Source organism: Chaetodon trifascialis, chromosome 2, assembly GCF_039877785.1.
Source record: "Chaetodon trifascialis isolate fChaTrf1 chromosome 2, fChaTrf1.hap1, whole genome shotgun sequence".
Taxonomy (NCBI): Eukaryota; Metazoa; Chordata; class Actinopteri; order Chaetodontiformes; family Chaetodontidae; genus Chaetodon; species Chaetodon trifascialis.
Genome location: NC_092057.1, coordinates 5,059,475 through 5,080,803, shown reverse-complemented (window position 1 = coordinate 5,080,803; position 21,329 = coordinate 5,059,475). Strand labels below are relative to the sequence as shown.

The 21,329-nt window shown below is 44.3% G+C and overlaps 1 protein-coding gene across 4 annotated transcripts in view; it reads right to left on the bottom strand.

The window, feature by feature from the left end:
- lrba (LPS-responsive vesicle trafficking, beach and anchor containing) overlaps window positions 1–21,329 on the bottom strand; it is a 180,132-nt gene that overhangs the window by 70,458 nt on the left and 88,345 nt on the right. For all 4 annotated transcript variants that reach the window (XM_070989116.1, XM_070989090.1, XM_070989107.1 and 1 more), the window contains 3 exons: window positions 19,603–19,769; window positions 5,350–5,474; window positions 681–824 (listed from right to left, as the gene is read on the bottom strand). In XM_070989116.1, coding sequence (XP_070845217.1) covers window positions 681–824; window positions 5,350–5,474; window positions 19,603–19,769 — 436 coding nt within the window. The remainder of the gene's footprint in view (window positions 1–680; window positions 825–5,349; window positions 5,475–19,602; window positions 19,770–21,329) is intronic.

Below are 21,329 nucleotides of genomic sequence, written 5' to 3'. Positions count from 1 at the left end.
ATGCGGATTACACCGCAATCCGATTAGCGGACTGTATGATATTTAATTAAGAGTATTTAAATAACAGATGTATCAAAAGCAACAAAGGGGCTGACAAGATCGTGGGCTGAATTTCATATAAGGCTCGTGCAGGGGAGGTTTTATTTAGGCTTTTCTCCAATCAGATGATGGCCCATTTCAGGGTGAGCATCCTGGGATAAACTGGGCTACTGCTGGGTAAAAAAAAAAGATGTTTAGAGAGCTGCTGCTCAGGCCTGTGTGTGTTTGTGAAGCTAGACCTCCAGCGGCAGACAGAAGACTGCAGATAGCTGTGTTTTCATGCAGCACTCGCCTGTGATAGTGGTGCCATAATGAAAGAGCCATCCAGGGGTGTAATTCAGGCCCAGGCTTTGTTTAAAAGCCTGTTTTCTTTGCGCATGAGGAGCCTGCACTTTCAAACAATTCACGCTTTGAGGTGTGCGTTTAAAAAAAATACCTGATATCAAAGAAAAACAGCATCATCATGAGGGAAAATCAGAGATGGGATGCACAAGACAAAGTGCTACAGAAACAGTAGAATTGCATATGCAGGATATTAAATTATTTCTTTATTGTCTGGGCTGCAGGACAGACAGCAGGACTGGGAGGGGGGAGAGCGACTGGGAGGTATGAGAGGTGAAGAGGATGAGCCAGTTCTTTACCTGTTAAGTTCTCCAGGTCCTTCTCCTCTAAGGATGACAGAGTGTCATCGTCTCCGTCGAGTAGTGTCTCGCTCTCCGAGTTTTGATTTCCCAGAGCCTGACTCCTGAGGGACTGCTTGCCTTTGAGAATATCCTCCTCGGACGCTGGAGGGAGGAAAACGAGCTTTTTATTTTACCTATAATGCATCGCAGCTCATCAGCGTTACGCATGGGGTTCGGTTTATTTCATACTGCTTTAATAAACCTGTTTAACTTTATTTCAGAGCAGAGTTTGATGCTTTCACAGCGTCAATGATCACATGTTTGATTGTGTTTTCAACAGAAACCTGACATCTCTTCCCTGTAGGAAAAAAACAGCAATCATCAACAATCATTACAAACAAAATGATGGTGGAAAAGTTATTTTCACTCCTCATCACAGACGGAGTAATAAATACAGCTGCACTCTAAAACGAGCTAAGAGTTTTTCCCACCGCCTCAGCTTCAGCTGCAGCTACCAGTGACAAAGCTGTAAATAAAAAAAGCTGTCGATTCAAATCAGGGATTATCGCAACAGCTTCACTTAAAATCTGAATTTGAGTATATTCTGCAATTTTGTTTTCAAAGCTGCCTCGATTTGAGGCCGCTAAATGAATTTTTAAAAAATGACCTTTATGATATTTTTGTCAGCTTCCATCAGTGGGTATGAACTTTGTTTTGCCAACAGAAAAAAGGCTAATTCGGTAAAGTATTGTGGGTTTACCCTCCAATAAAACTATTCTCTACGGTGATCAGCTCTGCTGTCTAACCTCGACTCATCAGTCAGGAGCAACGCTGACTCGTGTTGCCTTCACAGACTTGCAGAGTTACATGCGGGCAGGCAAACCAAAAACGAGCAGAATGAAGACAAAAGACTGACATAATCCTAACCCCTAAATGCATTTTTGCCATTAAACATACATCAAAACAAACACCATTTCACACAAATATTATTGAAACACATGTAAACAAAATGAGGGTCGTGCACGGCCCATTTTGAGTTCAACTCAACATGACATGAGGTTCCAAATGGATTATTTAAGAAAAATGGTAATCTGCAAACATTTACAGAGCCGTGCATTCCCCAGCGGTGCATGGTAAGGATCCACAGACACGAGCCTGCAGTGCAAAGGCTGGCTGGTGAGTCTTCCTGCTTTGTAAACAGAGCTGGCAATATAGTGAGAGCCTTCGCCGCGTCGGTGCGTGTTTTCTGCTGCAGCGTTCTGGTAAAAGCAGCACACTTTTAATCCAATGAGACGCCGAACACATGCTTAATGGATCTTTTTTCACCATCACCTGAGGGGGGGGGATCAATTGCACTTCCTGAAAATGCAGTCGCGTCATGCGGCCGTATACTTTGAAACTGCTAAAAGAGCCGGGATAAAAAATCTCTTGTCATGGAAAATATGCAGCTCGCTGATATTTCGAATGGTCTTCCTGTAATTAAGCCTCCCTGGAGGATTCTTTAGTTAGCAGCACTGAAATTACTACCAGCTCCTCTAATACGTACCACATGCCATTGTGTTCACACCAAAGCAAGTGGACAGGGGACTGATCGCGGGCTTAAAAAACAGAGGTGTATTTGAACTTCTCTGCATTTCCCTGGAAACGTGCTCAGCGACTCTCAGCCCGGCACGCAAGGACGACTACGACCGAGTACGAAGCCTCGCAAACACACAGTCTGATGCAACTACACCTCGTGACTCATGCTCCTTCTATTACCCTCACACACGTTATTAATAGTTCCTCAGTATAATACACGCTGAGGTATAATGAGCAGCGAGTGTGTTGTGAGGCTGAGTCCATCCGAACATGAAGAAAAGCTAGTTTGACTGTCACACATTAAAGACGGCGAAGTGACAGGCTGTGTGCTCATTTCTCACTCTTTCTCCTCCTGAAGTAGATACTGTTTAGTTTTTCCTTCTTTCAATTTGACATCTCTGAGGTTTTGGTGGTGTGTGTGTGTGTGTGTGTGTGTGTGTGTGTGTGTGTGTGTGTGTGTGTGTGTGTGTGTGTGTGTGTGTCTTCAGAGTACAAACTCGTATCAGCTGGACTTCAAATGTCAAAGTGTGTGAGCGAAAAATACAAATTAACTCAAATGAACTAAAAGTGTTTGAAATAACACTGATGGCCACGAGAATTAAAATATTTAAATCTTAAGGGGGTCACTCAAATAAAAGTATAATTCGCAAAGATTACAATGATAAACACTCCATGCTGAGAGCGAGCGTGCCACATTAACAAATAAATCCACACTTCAACCTCATCACTCGTCACGCAGGGAGCAGAAAGCGGCTTAAATCCCAGCAGGTTCGACTTTTTCCAAGAGCCCATTTCCCGACTGCGAGGTTCAACTACCTGCTTATACAACTCAAGGCATGCATGGCTCGCAGCAATTAAATTGTCAAAATTAACAAATTTGTTTTTAACGGGAGCGTAGCCAGGAGTGTGGTCATGAGGCGAGTATTGATTACCAGAACAGAGACATTAGTCTTCAGGTATTTACTCTGCCACCTCTGGTACACGGGCCCTGGACCAGCGCGAATCAATCCCCCAGAAAAGATGGTTCTTTCCAGCCGTAAATACATAACAGCCTACTGAAGGCTACTGGCAGCCACAAACTCTCCTGTGGAAATCATCTTGGCACAGTATGAATGATAACGGTTGTCCATATGCTTAACACAGAAATGCACGTTTTTCTCCGTGTTTAAAAAAGGAAACAACATACATTTCCCCCTTCTTAAAAAAAGCTGTTGCTATAGATCACTCAGGGAAAAATGCTAAATATTTTCCACTGCTTCTAATTTTACGATCGCGCGTGAGATTTGAAGAGCGCAGCCGCGAGCAGCTCGAAAATTGGGGTGAATTCAGGCTTTATCTTATGCTAAATATTTTCTTAGGGAGTGAGGCTGCATTTTCTCCTCTGCATCTGATGAATATAATTACAGCCAGATATGACCTTTGTGCTCCGTTTGAAAACTCAGCCCTGCATTCTCATCTTGAGCTGCACTTCCGTAACAAATGTCGGGTCGACTAAAACAAGACGAAAGGTTACATCAGAAAATGGATGCCGTCAGGCTTCAATGTCAGAGAGTTATTTTAATGATATATTCCCATACTTCAGCCAGGCGGTACACTCTCTTGAGGTAGCGTACCCTTGCCACAACTGGCTGCTGGCTATTTTTACACAGACTTGACTTTGAAACCAAATGTTGTTTGCAGGAATTTGCCTTTTTTCCCCCCACAGTGATGAATATATGCAGCACACGCAGCTGTAACGGCTTCGAATAAAACTGAAAACCAGACAAAATACCCGAATAAGCGACACGCCGAACGTTTTCATTAGCTTAAAGAAGTCAGGGACGGACTATAAGTGATATGTCTGTCCTCCATCGTGAACTAGCTGAAGGGAAAACAAGGAGGAATTAAGATGGAAACAAAGTGAAGTTCAGACTGTGCTGCAGAGGACCAGCTGGACTCAGGCCACGGTCTCCAGCTGCCCCCACGCTGCAGCCATTACTGCAGACCAGGGGTCTCCCAGGATCCCGGGATCCCTGGCGCTTATTGCTTTTAGATCACATTCTTATTGACTCCTGTCACACCTGCCATTCGTCTTTGGGAATGATGTCACATTTAAGGGGACTTTTGCAGGTGACGCATTGAGGACATTTTGAGTCCGTTTATGAGCGAGAGTCACTGATCGAGCTGGTAAACGCAGGCCCGGCGTGGCCGTGATCGCGAAGCCCGTTGTGTGCTGGATCTTTGCAGAAATGAGGGATTACATGCACTCTAGGAGAGAAACGCGACTCCTGGTGTTAACGCCGGGACGTGTCGTTTAGATGCTCGGGTTTTAACTGCTGGGAAAGTTATGCTGTTCTCGGATGAGCTTTATTGAAAAGCGGTACCTGTCTTTGTAGAGAAGTGCACAGAAACAATGAGGAATTGATCCGACCGATTCGATACTGACGAAAACGTAATCAATGTTAGTTTTAATGACAGCTCTGCACTCTGGGAGTATTGATGATTTTTTTTTTTTTTTGTCAAAACCACATTAAACGTTCCCACATCTTAAGTGCAATGTGGACTCTTCCTTCAACAAAAATGTTTGGTAGACTGCAATAAATCTTACCATCAAACATTCAATCAATGAATTATACACCCATTTAATTTTGACTACAAAAGGTTTATAATTCATTATGTTTTCCTCTTATCGTGCAAATCATCTTATGAAGGAATGCATCATAAATCTCAAAGTGACCCTCATTCAAACATAAAAATCACAGTATGGGGAAAAAAAAGAGGAGGAGGAGGGAGCGCGAATGTTACTTACCGCTGATTTCAGCCACTGTTATGCAGCGAAGAGAAAAGAATGAAGAAAATTTCACATTTAATCTCATTCACAGATGCTGACTTCAAAGCATGCTAACGCTCAGGCTGATTATTAGTGCGGCTCTGCATAATGGGTGGCAGGGTATGAAATTACCTTTGTGAAATTCAAATGAGGGCGCTATTTTACTGTGTCTTGTGGTACAATAAATTTTTTATTGCAACGGGAAGACTAATTTTTATTACCTTGTACCTGGTGCTACCACCAAGCGAGCAAGAAAAGGGAGTGCAAACAACAGGCGGGGACTCGGCGGAGGGGACTGACCGTGTTCGGCCGCGGCTTTGAGCGTAGCCTCTGAGTGAGTGGATCCGGAGGGGTTCCTGATGAAGCGACGTCGCCGCCTTAAATCGTCCTCCCAGTAGTCCAGGCGCCAGAACTCCCTCGGCCGGCTGCAACGAGACAGAGGTAGCACATGTGTTAGCAATTACCAGCCAGCATGGTATAGCCGCCCAGCATTAGCACTGGGTCCGAGCGAGCGTGCATAAAGCCGGCATTGTGTTTGGTGTTTTTTTTAACCCTTGGAATCACTCTTTAAATACATTCAGTTAGACACAAGCTCAGACCCCAAATCACTGCACCCTGTCCTTGACAATGGCAGTATCATCTGAGGGGATAAGCCCCCCCCTCCACCTCCTTTCTGTGCTTTATTTTTCCTGCTTCTCCCTCTTTGAGAAGGTGAACTCAGCACTATACATCGCAGTGGAATGAGCGAATGACAGCTTGATCATTTTCCACACACTTCTGTGGCGCGTGCTTCCATTCTAGGCTCATTTCAAGCTCAGCAGGATGCCTCTTGTCAGGACCCATGGCTGGCGGGATAAGGAGCAGGCCATTACAAACACAGAGGAGGGGGCAGATAGCATTACCAATATTAATCAATGTCTCCAGCACCCATTTTTCTTTGCAATTTACATCTCCCTTTACCCCGACCCGCTCACTAAATCATCTCGCTCTCAAGGAAAAGAAAGTGTTAACTTTTAATGAGGAGTCACTGCCACGTAGCACCGTGTACCTGCCTATAATGACACTTCTATTTTTTAAGGTGATTTAATCAGAATATAATCTAAAATATTCATTACCTATAGCTCGGAGGCTCGACTAAGTGTAAGAAAATCATTTTTTCTCATTACATAAGCCATTTCCAAGCCAGTTTAGAGGGTTTGTAATTTGGAGAAGTTTTTAGTGCACAACAAAGCTGCTCCTGTGTCGATTAATCAGCACAGAAATCCAATATTAGCGAGGCACGCTTTCTTCAGAGAGACTAAATCCTGACTGTCTGACTCCAGTCAAATAGTCATTTTACTTGAACTAAATGTTCTCATGACAAAAACACTTTTAGGAAATAAGAAAATCCTGTCTAGGCTTGTTCTGGAGTTAGCTTTGTGCATGCTCCTAAAACCCACTGCAACAATTTACCATGGCTCATGAAACACTGTAAATGTCTGTAATTCTGCTGTGCTGTGTGAGACGTGAAAATAAGACCAGAAGGATCTGCGCTCTCATGAAACATACAGTAAATTCACATACAGCCTGCGCCACCGCCAAAAACAGTTTTCTATTCCGCAGAATGACCTTTTTCAGATGATTAAAACCAGAAAAAGGCAACAAAAAAAAAAAAGCTAAACAATGCAAAATATTTCTAAAATAAAAACAAAACCATGAGCAGGTTATACATAAGTGGCTGCAGCGTATTCTGTGACGGTGTAGGAAGACACAGTTTATGGTTTCAGTGGCATAAGCTGTGACGGGAGAACCCCAGCGTACTTTATGGGATCTACTCTTGAACGCAGCTCTGGCCGGGGGCTCCTCACAAATCTTCAGTCCAACACCAATGATCACACAGGGGCCTCTAAAAGGGAAAGGAGCTTTACGCAAGAAAATAAATACAATTTCCAAGCGGGTCCTTTAAAACACCGTATGCCCTGGGTAATGAAAACCATTGATTATTTGATTTATCTGCACAAGAAAAAAAAACGAATCTGTCTCAAAAGGCTGGATGACGAGCGGAGAGTGGCTGCTGCTCATATCTTAAAGTCTGGATGTAAAACGCTCTGCAGAGTGCATTTAGTTCAGTGCATAAAAGGCAGACAGAGTGCAGCCGAGGGGAGATGTTAGGGAGATTTAGAAAATGGCATAAATGAGAATATAGGTTTGTATTGTGTTGAGAGACTGTGTGTGTGTGTGTGTGTGTGTGTGTGTGTGTGTGTGTGTGTGTGTGTGTGTGTGTGTGTGTGTGTGCAGAATGCAAGTTGGAAAGACACAAGGGACGCAGGTCTGTGCGGGACCAGATTTCTCTCCAGTGACAAAGACCCTGCTCCGTGTTTGCATGTGATAGCCTCTGAACGCAAATGGCCACTTCATCATCCTGCCTGCAACGGTATTCATCTATGAAAATAATTATCAAGGTGGTGCACGGCGGCCAGCTCCGAATCAGGACGCGCCCGTCTCTCATCTCACGGCGGAGGGGGGTCTGTCCGACTCACACAATACACGTTAATCCATCAGGAGGGGAGCCAATGGCTGGAGTAATTAGTCACGGCATGGGTTGGGGGGGGGGACCACCTCTGCCAGTCATATTCACCCAGTGCACCATGAACAGGCGACAATGGAAGTCCTAATGATGGGGTGCTAGAAGAGGTGGACGCGCGATGAAAGATACCTCGTCATCAATCCCCGACGAGGGCGCCGCCGTAACAAGAACGGAGATGTGCGGCGCTATGCGACCCCCCTACCACACACAGAGTGTGTTTCCACAAAGATGATAAATTATTCAGCGCTCATCCATCCTCCCAGGGCGTCCACGGCAGAATTTACTGAAGCGCCATTCTTCAAAATAACAACAATTAAAATAACAAAGGGCCAGCGTTGTGCAGCGGCGCACGCCAACCACTTGTGTAATTAGTAATTAGTTCGGTCATAAAAGGTGTCTGGAAGGCCGGCTCGTTAAGCCTGGAGTGACTGTTGTCTGATGATGATAGTGGGAGAAAGACGACCTGACAGAGGGAGTGTGTGCTCTTTTAAAAACCTTAAATATATATCAGTGCAGGCCTCGCATGCTCAAGCTCTGACTTTATGTGTATTAATAGAGACCACATTGGCTACTGATGAAACAGAGTCCGGAAGAGTTTTATGTGTGGTAGTAAATACTAATTACCTTTTTTTCTTTTCTTTTTTTCAAACATCTTTTGGATGCGCTTCAGGACTCTGGAGCTGTAAATTTGAGGAAGTTTACCAACACAGAGGAGGAATGAGGGAGCTCAAGTTTCTCCTTTTATGTGGCTCTGATGCTCCTTCTCTCTAATCAGTTAACAAAACTGTTATGCCTCCAATTTAATAAACTCAACACAAACCGTCAGCACGCTGCACGGAGATGTTTTACTGGTGAGCTCCTTCGAGTTTCAATCGAGCCACTGAATTGTCCATTTACATCAGAGCAGAGCAGGCATGGTGAGGCGACATGCAAAACAAATGGTTTAATTGTGAGGCGCGTTCAGTCTGAGAGCCGCTTCAGGATTGATGAAATGCTTATTTGGAGAGAACAGCATTTGGAAAAGTGGAGGGCCAAGTGAACTACATTAACTGTGTCCTCTACAACAAACTGTTCCCTGACATGTGGGCGCCGTTTAGCCAAGTAGGAAGGAAGAGGATGAATCGACAGCTGAAGTCAAAAATAAAGTGTCAAAATAAAATAAGGTCTGTTATAGCAATAGTTAGCCAAAATGCTATCGTCACAATTTCAACCAAATTAAAAACTCTAGAGATATTTTTTTTTCTTCTTACTCATGAATTCTACACGAGTCCTGATGTTATTTTCTTTCCTTTGTTGTATCAACTGCTACAGTCTTTGGCTGCACCAACCCAATTTCCCCAGGGGGGTATTAAGGTTTAATATTATCTAAATATAACACATTAAGCATCAAGAAACCCTAAAACCAACAATCCCAGTCCGCTTTCAATTCACCTCCATTAATCATAATATATTATTAGGATTGGTGGGTTTCTCAGTCTTTGTGCGCCACCGCTCATCATTATCAAACAGCCAGTTTAAAGCATGTTAATAGATTCTCTCTGCAGGTCCTGAAAGTTTGATAGCGCGTCTGATTCCACGAGCATTTCCCGACAAGGACAAACGATCGCCATGCATCACGATTCAATCACACAGGATCATCCGGAGTTTCTGCACCATTTCCAGTCTCAAAAAGTTTGTTTTTGAACACTAGAAACTGATAAGATCAAGAAAAACATCCAGTTTCCTTCCTTATTATGTTATTTCAATTGCATTGAGCTCTTCGGGAGAGGTAGAATTTATCTTGGGTGAACGCGGAAAGCTAAAGAAAACATGACTGTTTGCACGGGTTTATCTTCAAAGCGTTTGATACTATGTAAATAATAACGTGACCTTTATCACAGCGAGCAGGACACGCAGAGCGAATGTGCTTTCATATATCACCACAAGCGACCGCACTTGGGCACAAACAGTCATTCATAACCTTTCAGCTAAATTAATTTGGGTACAGTCAATGAGAGCTGCATATGCAGAAGAGATTTCTCTCCTAGCTTATTCTATATTAATGCCAGTCCCTATTGGCAGCCCTCAAATTGCTCAAACATTGCTGCTATCCCCAAGATCATTTTGCTTTGATTTGCATAAACCATGTGTTTAGAAGAAACGGCAGAGCAGGAGCAGATTGAGGATTTGTCATGTTGAGGACTGGTTGCTGGAGCGCTGGCTCTTTGTCAAACGGTGGCAGCCATGGCTTCAATGGCATCTCCAGACTCAAATTAAAATGAAAATTGTTTGGCATGATTAAGTCTCGCCAGAGTGATTTTCTACATGTGCATTAATGCTTATCCTTCCCACTCCGATGAGGTTTACAGGAGGCCATCTACATGTGTGTATGTTAATTCACCTCAGCTAATGTTGTTTACAAGATTTACCAGAGGTAACGTTAGGGTCACAGACCCGCCAACATTTCCATCTCATCCCCTTCAATGACAGTCCACATGTAATTTTGCCCATCCTTATTATTAATCACAGGATCAAGCCATTTAATTTGTCTATTTTTAACATCAATTTAAATATCGCACCAGCACTGCCTCAGATCTGCAAAAACATATCTAATAAACAAGTGTGCAGCACATCTCACATACATTCACTCACAGTGAAACAGAGTCCATGTGCACATGCATCCTTTGCTTTCATCACGGTGAAATTCGCTGCAAACACACAAGAGTGCACGCGTACTCATTACCAAGACGACATAAGCACCTACCACTCCTCCCAATTAACTCCAATTTATCCAAGAGCTTTCAAAAAGAGATCTGCAGCAAAAAAAAAAAAAGAGGCAGTGATATTGCATCTCTGGAACATCACCGGCTTGTGCTGATCAAAGTACTCCCATGGGTGGGAGGCAAAAGGCTGCGCGCTCCCCACAATGCAGTGCAGCCAAATGAAATAATGCAAATCGAGCCCTAATTACCAGCAGCTTAGTGTGCAGCTCCCAATTAGCAGCAATTACACTCAGCGTAAATCCGCCGACAAAAAGCCAGACAATTACACACTAATTATATCAGATTTCACGGGAGGTGAAAGGAAAAGTGTTGTGTTTAGTGAAGACAGTAAATATTGACCAAAGACAGGAAATGCTGGAAAAACAGCTTCACGGCTCACCTTATTAAAATCATCGACTCTGTAATAAATAGTACACAGAGACGTCCCTGCTCGTCGCTGAAGTGGTACCATCTGTATTTTTGATGAAGAGTCACATTTTTCCTGTGATTTTGACAACATGCATTTAAGGCCATTTATCACCACTGCTGCAAGGTAATGAGGGCATCCACTGGACCGGAGTTGCATAATTCTGCCATTACTGGCCCATTGTAATAATCTTCTGACCTCTACCTTTCAGAGCTGATCTTGAATGCGATGACAAATCTGAACGCAAACCCACGTCTGCAACGCAGCCCCGAAAGAAAAACACAGCGCCCGGCGAGCTCAAGGTCAGCTCAGATTGGGAGTCTGAGGAGGGTTTTTTTTCTCTCTCTCTCTCTCTCTCTCTCTTAAAGTTCACATTTTTAACGCAAACCCAACACCGGAGATGTTTAACCTTTCACCTCAGGCGCCAAAACCAGTTTCAACTCACAGAAATTTAGATTTTAAAGTTTGAAAAAAGCTAAAACCTGAAATCTCAGCTTAATTTCTGATTTTGAAACTGCACAAAATTGGTAAAAAACACACGAATCTTGCTTGCAAGCTCATGATTTTGCTGATATTTTATTAAAAAACAAACAAATCAGCGTCATCCCCTCTCCTCTGAACTCTGTGCACTCGTCTGCTGTAGGTTCTGCTTCAGTGTGACGCAGGACTACAAGGCTCAGCAATCTCATCTAGCGAGGCTGTCTGCTATTCATGAGCACCTCCTCCCCTCTCTCCATCATACGGCTGTGCCATTATACAACACTTACAGCACTCTGCGTGTGTGTGTGTGTGTGTGTGTGTGTGTCAAGTGCAGCAATTCCAATGCAAGATGATTGAGACGATCATACAAACAGAAGTCTGACTAACTATAATGTCCGTGTGGTTATCAGAGGAGAAAATGAAAAAAACAGAGCATCACCTCTGATAAAACTCCATCTTGGATTTCAAACACTACATTTTTTTTAGTTTTATTATGTTATTCACACTGTAAGTTTTGTGTGGTTTAATATTGCGTCACATCTCGTGAACATTATGTTAGACTTCAGAGTCAGAATAAGCTGTTTTATACTGCTTCTAGTATATTCAGGCTTTCTACACAGATAAATACACCGTGAAGTCTGTTTTGTTCTTAACCTAATTCTGCTTCCTGTCACTAAAATCGTTCCTCTGCTGAGTGTTTATCTACAAAATGAACAAAACAGATGAATGAATGAACAAACTGCTCCACCTGTCCCTCCATCTGCTGTCAGTTCTTGGCGTCACAGAGCTTCCGTCCTGAACTCCCCTGGTCTTCCTCTCTTCGGGTGGTGCTGAACTTGAACTCGGACACAAGGACGGGGGTGTCGAGTAAATCTACAGCGTGAATACGGGCCGAGTAAAGGATGATCCCCGCTCCTCCGCCCTCCACAGCGGCGGCTTTGGTATTTTATGTGGCCTTTTTCCGGCTTTGGTTGCACAAGAAAGTGCTGGAATCTAAAGATAAAGGGGATTTTTTGGCAAATGGTGAAAGTAGCAGAATAAATGACCCGCTGGTCCCGTGGTGTAATTACAGTGGCTGGAAGCATACCAATCTATCACGAGGAAAGGGGGGGGGCTGACACGCTGCAAAGGGGTTAGTCAAAGGAGATAGCCTTTGACTAACTACTGGCCCCGGACAATCGATACTGTGCAGATATTGCATCCAGGCAGAGAGGAGGGAAAAAAAGCCCTAAAAACTTCCCGAATGGTTTTTCATTCAGATATTGATCAGCACCCTTTTATCATGACCTTGCTCCACCAAGGCCATATACTTTCTTAAGGGTATATGAAACTCATAAATCTGAGAGTTGCTACAGAGTCACACCGGGCCGTGAGCAGCGAGGCAGCGAGGTGGGATGGTGTAATTGGTCTTTCTGGGATGGCGGGCTTCTTTCATACTTCATAACAAGGATTCCATTACAGTTCCCAGCTGCCAGGAAGAGGACGGACAAATCCGACGGTGTAAGAGGAAGAAGAGGATCCAGAGGATGTAAATGGGGTCGGGGGGGATTGGTTAAATTCAGAACGTCTAGTCAATTTTACCTCCGTTTTGCGTGTCACAGCACAGCGACCTGTCACTGAGCATGGAGAACGTTTTACAGAGGGGGATGACTGAACTCCTGAAGGTACTGCGTGGACCGTCTTCAGAGCAGCTCAGCTAATATAAAAGAACTGAAAGTGGAAGGAAATAGTCCGCTCTATGATACGCAAGCCTGCAAGCACAACCAAAATATTTGCATGGACGCATTTCTTAAAAATATGTCAGGATGTAGCTGAAGCCTCGTCACCTCAGCTGTGCATTTATTCTGTATTGTCTGAGTGGGAAATGTTTCACATGACATTTATTTGTGAAAATGCTTTATCGTGCACATGTGCAAATATTAAACGCTTAGCTTGAAATAACATCTTGAACACGGCAGCGTTAATTAAATTACCTCACGGTCAATGCTACTGTTTGTTCTCTTGACGTGTTTCGAACTTTCTTTAATATCTCTGGTGGAATTTATTGCAGATTGAGTTTGAACAATAGGTGCAATTGTACTGTTTCTCCCATGAAAAAACTGTCCCTAACGCTCCGTAACGACTGCTTTCTGTGTGACGTTTGAGCAGCTACATGCGTCGGCTACCTCAGAGGATCACCAGCACCTGTGATTATTTATTGTGAATTTATTAGGACTTTAATCTACTGGATTTTAAGCTCTAAACTGTGATATGGATCTGCTCTCTCAGGCCAGTAGTTTCTCACCTCTGTAATAACCTCTGATGGAGGTAATAATCTGCTTATGACTGGTGCGAGGCTGATACTTTGCATATTTATTGTCACAACCAATAGATTACCAGCTATGACAGCCTGACTGCACAGTGCACACCTCACAGTCCAAAACAGACACCGAAAAGTCAGATAAATGGTCGAAATGCGCCATAATGCTTCTGGAAACGATCAGATCCACTATTAAATAATGAATTGCGGTAATTAACGTGCAGTTTAAAGAGCATATTTGCTACGTGACAGGTGGCATCAAAACGAAAAGTTTAAATTGTGACTCATTTCCTGCACGGTGATTAAACGTCCCGGCTTTAACTGAACCACTTGGCTTTCTGTTGTCATCTTAAATGATCCATCGAGGAGAATTTTCTCCGTCTCCGTCTACGCTGCAACACTTAACCATGCTAACATATGGACATCATCAGCTGTTAATATGTTCCACCATGACACTTTGTTACTATTCCTTACAGCCCCCGCCACTGTACTGTATACACAGTGGAGGTAAATGTTATCATTAAGGCGATATTCTAATTCATATCCATGAGCCGGGCTGCACGGTAGGGCCTTCGTGGCACGTTATTTTATGTAACTGATGGAACGCAAGTCTGTCAGACTTGAACAGTCTCCCCAGAGACTCAAGGAACATCCTTTTCGTCCCCGTCGCAGCTCCTCCGTCCCAGACACATGTCACCGCGCATGATTAACGAGGTGGAGGGTTTCACGTTAAACCCGTTTAAGGACTTTGGCGTTGGAGATCCCCGCGTGATGCGGAGAGTTTACAAAGATGAGCACAACTGGAAGCAGGCTCGCATTGCTTCGTGCGCTATGTTTATGCTATATGTTTATGACTGTATCAAGGCAGATGGATGACCATAACTCTAGCCTCCGCTAATTGGTTTTGAAGTAGTCTGGATCTGGACTAAAGGAAACAACTGTCTCTGCTTGGGATGAGACGGGAGCTGCAGGCTGCCACTGCACAGCCCATCAGGTCATGTTTGTGTTTTGACTGCAAGTATTCATAAGCAAAGCGAAAGCCATTATCAGATAAAAACGACCAGCTAGGTCCTGTTTTTTCAACGTAAGGAAGGGCTCGCTTCAGAGGTCATCTGCTGCGGATGCGATTCAGCTGCACTGATTTACAAACGTTATAATCCAAATAATAATCAACAGAAAGAGCAGAAATGATCCCAACTGCAAAATGTGGCGTTTCAGTCAGAATGAGGAGAGAGCGGGGATCCTGCTACAGTGTTTAGTCTTTTCACAAACGCAGCAAAGGCAATCTGATGGTCAGATAAGTCGGCAGCTGCAGAGTTTTCCATCCAGCAAACAAGACACGCTCTCAACCTTTTACATACAGATTCATGCAATCAGTCATCGCAGTGGTTTAGTATATACTGCAGCGAGAGGAAAGGATGTGGGGGGAAAAATGTCTTGTCTTTGTCTCCATCTCAACTTTTGATGCTTCGGTAACAAATATCTCTCTCTCATCCCGCGTTCCATCCGTCTTCCTGCCCTTCTGCAGCCGTGCATTTCCGAGAGTCGGTGTACTCTAAACAGTTATGCTCTTGTTTCCTTTGGTTATAATCTCTGCTGACGTGCCGGGGTCCCATTTCCTTTTTCAGCTGTGCGTGCGCAGCCCCAGCGCAGCCGGGATGTACAGTAGGTCCATAAAGCGTGCACGCAAGGCAGCGCGGACACTGTGCAGGCCTCAGCTTTAACACATGCATTACGTTCAGTATTATGTATCATAATTGTGATTTAAGTGTGGAGTGAAGGCACACAAGTAGAGATGAATCTGGCTGCCGCTGCTTCTCATGCAATCATTTATTTATAAAAATACATGAATGTCCTCGCTGTAGTGAGCGTAGCCCCACGGTGGAGGAGGCTCAACGAGGGGGACAAAACTAACAAGGCCCGTTAAGAGGACAGGACCACGAGCGGGAGTGCTGCTGTTATACGGGTGATTGACTGACAAAAGAGAAAATCAATTAAAGCCTAAAAACCTATTCACTCAAAAAACTTAATTTATTTCAGTTGTGAGATTCCTGCATTTGTGTTTGAAGTGAAGTTTGTGCAGCTAAGATGGAAAAAGTGACGTCACATGTTTGAGCGCACCAATCAGAATTTAGGAATATCAGATCCTGATTACAGCTGTGGGGTTTTCTGCTTATGTTTCGTGCCACTGTCAATCAAACTGAAATTCAAATGAATTCATCGTTTAAGCCACAATGAAAAGTTTTAAATGTAAGGACTTCGGCCATGTTGCGTCTTTCATTTTACAGACTGAACCATCAATGTGTAAGAAAGAAGAAGGTAAAAACAATGCAAAGATTTTTTTGGATGGAGAGAAGAAGAGCAGAGACTGAGAGTGGATCTACTGCAGTACATGCTCTGTACTTAATTTGTTTATGCATCATAGGCTATGCTGCCGGGCTGAAACAATGACTCGATTAATCAATCGACTGAAAATTGATTAATAACAACTCTGAAAATTGTTCGTTTATTAAGCAACCAGCTTCCTGAAGGTGATTGTTTGCTTTTTGATCTGGGTTAGTTAAACACTTTCCTGCTTTGGACTGTCGGACGGACAAAACAAGCAATTTATTATAGTATTTGTCACCACTTTTTAACATTTTACAGCCTAGGTATTAATTAATTGTAAAAATGATCTTGAGATTAATTTAAAAAGGAAATAATCACGAGCTGCAGCACTAATGAGCAACAGAACATGTTTAAACTGCAGTAGCTGCTCTGCTGTTTATGCAGCAGATACAACGCTGTAAATCAAACGGGGATATGACGTGAAGGAAATAACTGTTTTATGAAATGAGGACCAAAAAAAAACCCCCAGTATATTGTGTGGACAACATTTCACAGCATCTTCTGTATCACTGGTGGAACAGAAGGAGAAACCTTTTCTCACTGAGGACGTTCTGCTCCGGCTTCCTTCCCTCAATAGTGTGCTGGCGAAATGACATAGCACAAGATAAAATAGTAATGCTAATATCAATAGTTTGTCCATTACAGGTCAGCTAACTGTCCGGCAGAACAGTTACAAAGCTGTTCGTTTTCGATCTCACAAGGCCGATCAATACGGGGGCATACTGTTTCAATTTTGCCGGCATTGATTTTCTCTATAACACTCCAACCCTGAAGCATTCGTCTTTCTGAAGGAAGGATGATTTGATTTACTGAAGAAAAATTGGAGTGCACATCACAAAGATTTTTTGCCGGGCGGGAGTGTGACATGCCAAAAGATGGATGTCCCTTGGCTGGGAAGCCTCTAGCCTAAGGGCGTCCATTAGAGCAGTGGTGCTGCAGAAAATGAGCTGCTTATATGAGGGAGGAGGAGCAGAGGGAGAGGAGCTGCTGCTGGAGGTGGGAGTGTTTTGGGGGTATGACTGTAGGTGAGGATTGTTGGGACCCAGCAGGAATGAAAAGGATGCTGCTGCTTCGTGAGACAAAGCAGAAAAAGCTAGAGAGCACACCTAAAAGCTCCTCCTGAATAATGTTCCCAAACAGACGACATCAGTCCAGCAGCCCGGGATGAAAACACGTGCTTCCACATCGCGCTTTAACCTTTTCTCAGCTGCCGCCTTCCTTTTACTTCCCCCGCTTCCTGCATCCAGAGTGAATTTCCATGGTACATTAGTCAGCCTATTAGAATGCAATAAAGAGAAGGTATGGGGGGGGGGGGGGGGGGGGGGCAGCGCGTGTCCCCGGAGACGGCGAGTTGGCGTTCTCCATCATCTGCCCTCATCTCCCCTCTCTGTCCGTCGACTTTGTCTAGGTGTCATATACATGAAAGATGATTCCTGACCCAAATAAACACAGAGGCAGCCTGGATGCTCAGCGGACCCAAGCTCAAAGAAAAGGGGGGGGGGGGGGGACTGGAGAGATGTGGAGAGAAAAAAATGAAATCTGCCAGTTGTTTCATTTGTGGCTATCTTGCTTTTCCTCCTTTAAAGAGACAGCAGGCGGGCATGTTGTACACCTGAGTCTCAGGGCGGCGGGACAGAAACGTATGGATGAACAGGTAGTCGACCTATCTGTCTGTCTGTGGATCCGTCTTTGTCCTGACGCCGGGTGACAGACAAGGGCACAAAAACGATAGATGCAGCCTCTGTCTGCTGGAAGGAATCCTCCATGGACGCCCAGTGATACAACCGAGGTAGACGAGAGAGAGCGAAAGAGGAGAACAGGAGAAAAGAAAATGTACGCTGCAACGACGAGAGAGGAGGAGAGAGAGAACGGCAGACAGAGGAAAGACGAAGCAGGGGAATGGAAGAGGGAAAATCACCTAACACCTCTTTCCTCCAGAGGCCAGGGCCGCTGTAAGCTGGATATTAAGACACAAATTGCATTCAGACGGGTCACACCGTGTCAGAAGATATTAGATGCCTGCCGTGAGGAAACAACAATTCCCATCAGCTTGTGAGAAAATAATATTTTCAGTTTCAGACTCTTTATTGAATGGAAACTTTGGGGAATACGTTTTTATGGCGTGTGAGCAGGCAGACTCGGATTTTACACCCGAGCAACAAAAGGTCGTAATCATAGCCGCGTATTGTCTTTGTGTTCCTGGATTTCATTTTCACAGCTGGAAAAAGGTTGCGGGTTTCCCTGCGCGTATCCGTCCTGGCCCTCCCGTCCGTATTTACAGGCTGCACACGTTACAGCCTGTAAATAATTAGGCAAAGAGCATCTCTTATATTAGCTCGCCTGCAGGTACGCAGGTGTGCTCGTGACTTTTTTCCCCGTCTGCGTCCATCGTTTCCTTTCGCCTGTTCTTTTTCTGGGGGTTTGCAGCACCAGATGTTTCTGCTATGCCCGCATACCGCGGCCTCTGGTGCGAAGCTGCACCACCTGACCTTCACAGTAATTGACCAAAAATATTGATGTAATGGCACAGGACTGATTGTGATTTATTAAAAGAGCGCTGCACTCCAAGGCCCGGTGCCAATGCCTCTGTGCGCCCATCGGCAGCCATTAGGAAAACCATCAATAGTGCAACGGCATAAAGGGCCGGTAATGGGGGACTTTTCTGGCCGGGGCTCGTAGAACACAATCTCCATAGTAAACAGCACAGCCTTGTGTGAGTACATATAGAGACTAATAGAAAGAAAGGGAGGGAGATGGGATCAAGGAAAGAAAAATATGACAAATAACACAGCACGTCTTGATATAAGAGGAAAAAAAAAAACCAGAAAGGAAAACAAAGGCAGCCAGAGATAGACTCCTGTTCCAACAGCAAGCTAACCCTCGCCAGACGAGTCTCTGGAGAGTCGGTTCAGCCTAACAAGCACGAGCCAGCGGCCGTCTCTCCAGCTCGCCATTACACACTACCTGCACAAACAGCCATCATTAGGGAATAGCTGCACTGGATTCTGCTGCCTGTTTGGCGAAACAAACACAGAGGATAGGGTTCCCTCTGTTCTTAATGGGAGCGGAGCTGTTTAAATGGCTTTCATCTCCCTCCCGAGTCAATGCATCATTCAACCCACAGCTGACATTTTCACCTTTGCAGATCTAATTTAATCAAAGTCATGAGTATTGGGGGATGAGAAAAGATTACGATGAGATTAAAACCATTACGGCGCTTTGAATAATATGAGGCGGAGAAAATTGCATGCTAAAAAAAACAAAACAAAACAAAACAAAACAAAACAGGTGCATCCTGGTGATTAAAGGTTTTTCTATATGATGCTTCACTTAAGCAACACTGTCACTTCCTGTGGAAAGCAGTCTGACATGTGGAGAGCAAAACACGTGTGATAAAATGTAGAATCAAAGGATGTTTTTTGCATTTACAAAACAATCGATGCAAAAGGAACCTGCCATGTGCAAAGACTGTGCATTATGTGAATATATGTGCAACTGAGCAAAGAAAACCTCAGCAGCAAGAGAGGATTTTTTCCCCCTTGTGATAAATTCTGAAGCATCTTACCTGAAGGTTAAATGACAAATTAAAAACGTAAGAACCTCAGGAATCTTTGTGTTTTGGTGCCGCTTTTGGACGCAGGTGTTGCTTTACCTGACGGCAGAGCTTCCCCAGGCTCCATGTTTGTCGGTCAGGATGTTGACGATCTTCTGGACGAGCTGCGTGGCCGTCACGTGGTCGCGGTACTTGGCTGCTCGGATCAGGTGGTCACACATTTTCTCCTCGTCTCGCTTCTCCGCCGCGTACTGAGCGCAGTTGGACTGGGACGGAAAAAGAAACATGTTACACAGTGCGCAAGCGAACGCATCGCAAGTGTGTACACGCTGCAAACACGTGTGCCAAAGAATGGATTTCACAGTGTATAAATCATGCAGTGTGTTAGCATCTTGAAAATAAAATATACAGAGAGAGATCTGTAGGAAGTACGACTACAAACACGAGCAGAGCAGCGTTTTCACGTACAGAAACTCTACTCTGAGTGGAACCAAATGAAAAGCACGGGGTCATTTCTGTCCTCGTGTCATGTTGATTAATAACAGTGGACACGTATTTACTAATGTCCCCCGGCACGGCAAATCACACGATACCCACAATGCACGGGGAGGACATTTTTCTCTGTCGGAATTTGTTATCAGAACGGGCCTTTGAACTCTGCAGCGATGCTAAAACACCTTCTGGAAATAACAGCCAGAGTCTGAAACAGCGTTTTGATTTCCGATCTCGGCTTCAGGATCAATTTCAACTGTAAAACTCGTGGCATTACTTTGAAGGAATTGTTTCAGAGTTAAATTCTTACTGAAGGGGAGCCAGTGGAAAGGGAGTGGATAGAAAAACATGAGCTATGTATAGTACAGAGAGGCGGACAGCTCATCGGGCTCGCAGCGGTGCGTTTGTGTTTTCTCCGGCTAAAGCAAATGGCTGCAGTCTTAAGAAGCAAAGCTCATTCAATTATTAATGCGGCTTCAGTTGTATATTACTCTCCTTATCAGATTAACCTTAAACTAAGCCATTGGTACAACAGTCATACAGTAACGGCTGAACAAATGCAACCTGCTTTTCCAAAGTTACCACTAAAGTGCTTTATAATGGGTCCTCCTCTTCAATTTGAACACCAACATTTCATATCTGACAGAAAATCTATCGGTATAAATCACATTAGGGGGGCTTTTCTGCAGGCTGCTGGGCCTTAATTATCAATCTATGTCTCTTTGTGTGGCATTAAAGTGGGCCTTGACCTTCCAGCAGCATGACCTTAGAAACGGCCAAACAGGGCGAGTGCGGAAAAGGAATTTCTGAGCGTCTCAAATTCTCAACCGGAGAATCCTTTGCTTTGCTGTGTGTGTGCGAGTGTGTGTGTTGCATGTCCATTAATCTTGATCAGTGGCACTGAAGGCTAGCAGAGACTGGAACGAGCGAAAAGCTGGACCAAAGGAAGGGTGAGGGAGGATGGGGGTGAAAAAGCCACGAGTCCGGCATGAGACGCCGCATGTTTCACCTGAAACACAAAACGATGTGTTCATCTGGGACGACACAGAAACGCATCCACGCGCCATTACAGAAATGATCCGTTTGAGCAAAATAAACGCCTGCGTGGACGTAAGCAGCACGCCTACAAAGAGTCCATTTCCATCTTCTCCTGTGTGAGACTCGCAAAGTCTGCAGCACTAATCAACAGCGCTGGGTTCAAACTCATAACCATAAACAAACACTTCATCACCTGTGCGCGGAGCCTGCCCAAACACCCAAACCCTCCATGCCGTAATGGGCTTCTCTCATATCCCAAGCCAAAGTCGACTGCAGGAGAAAAGGCCAAATTCACG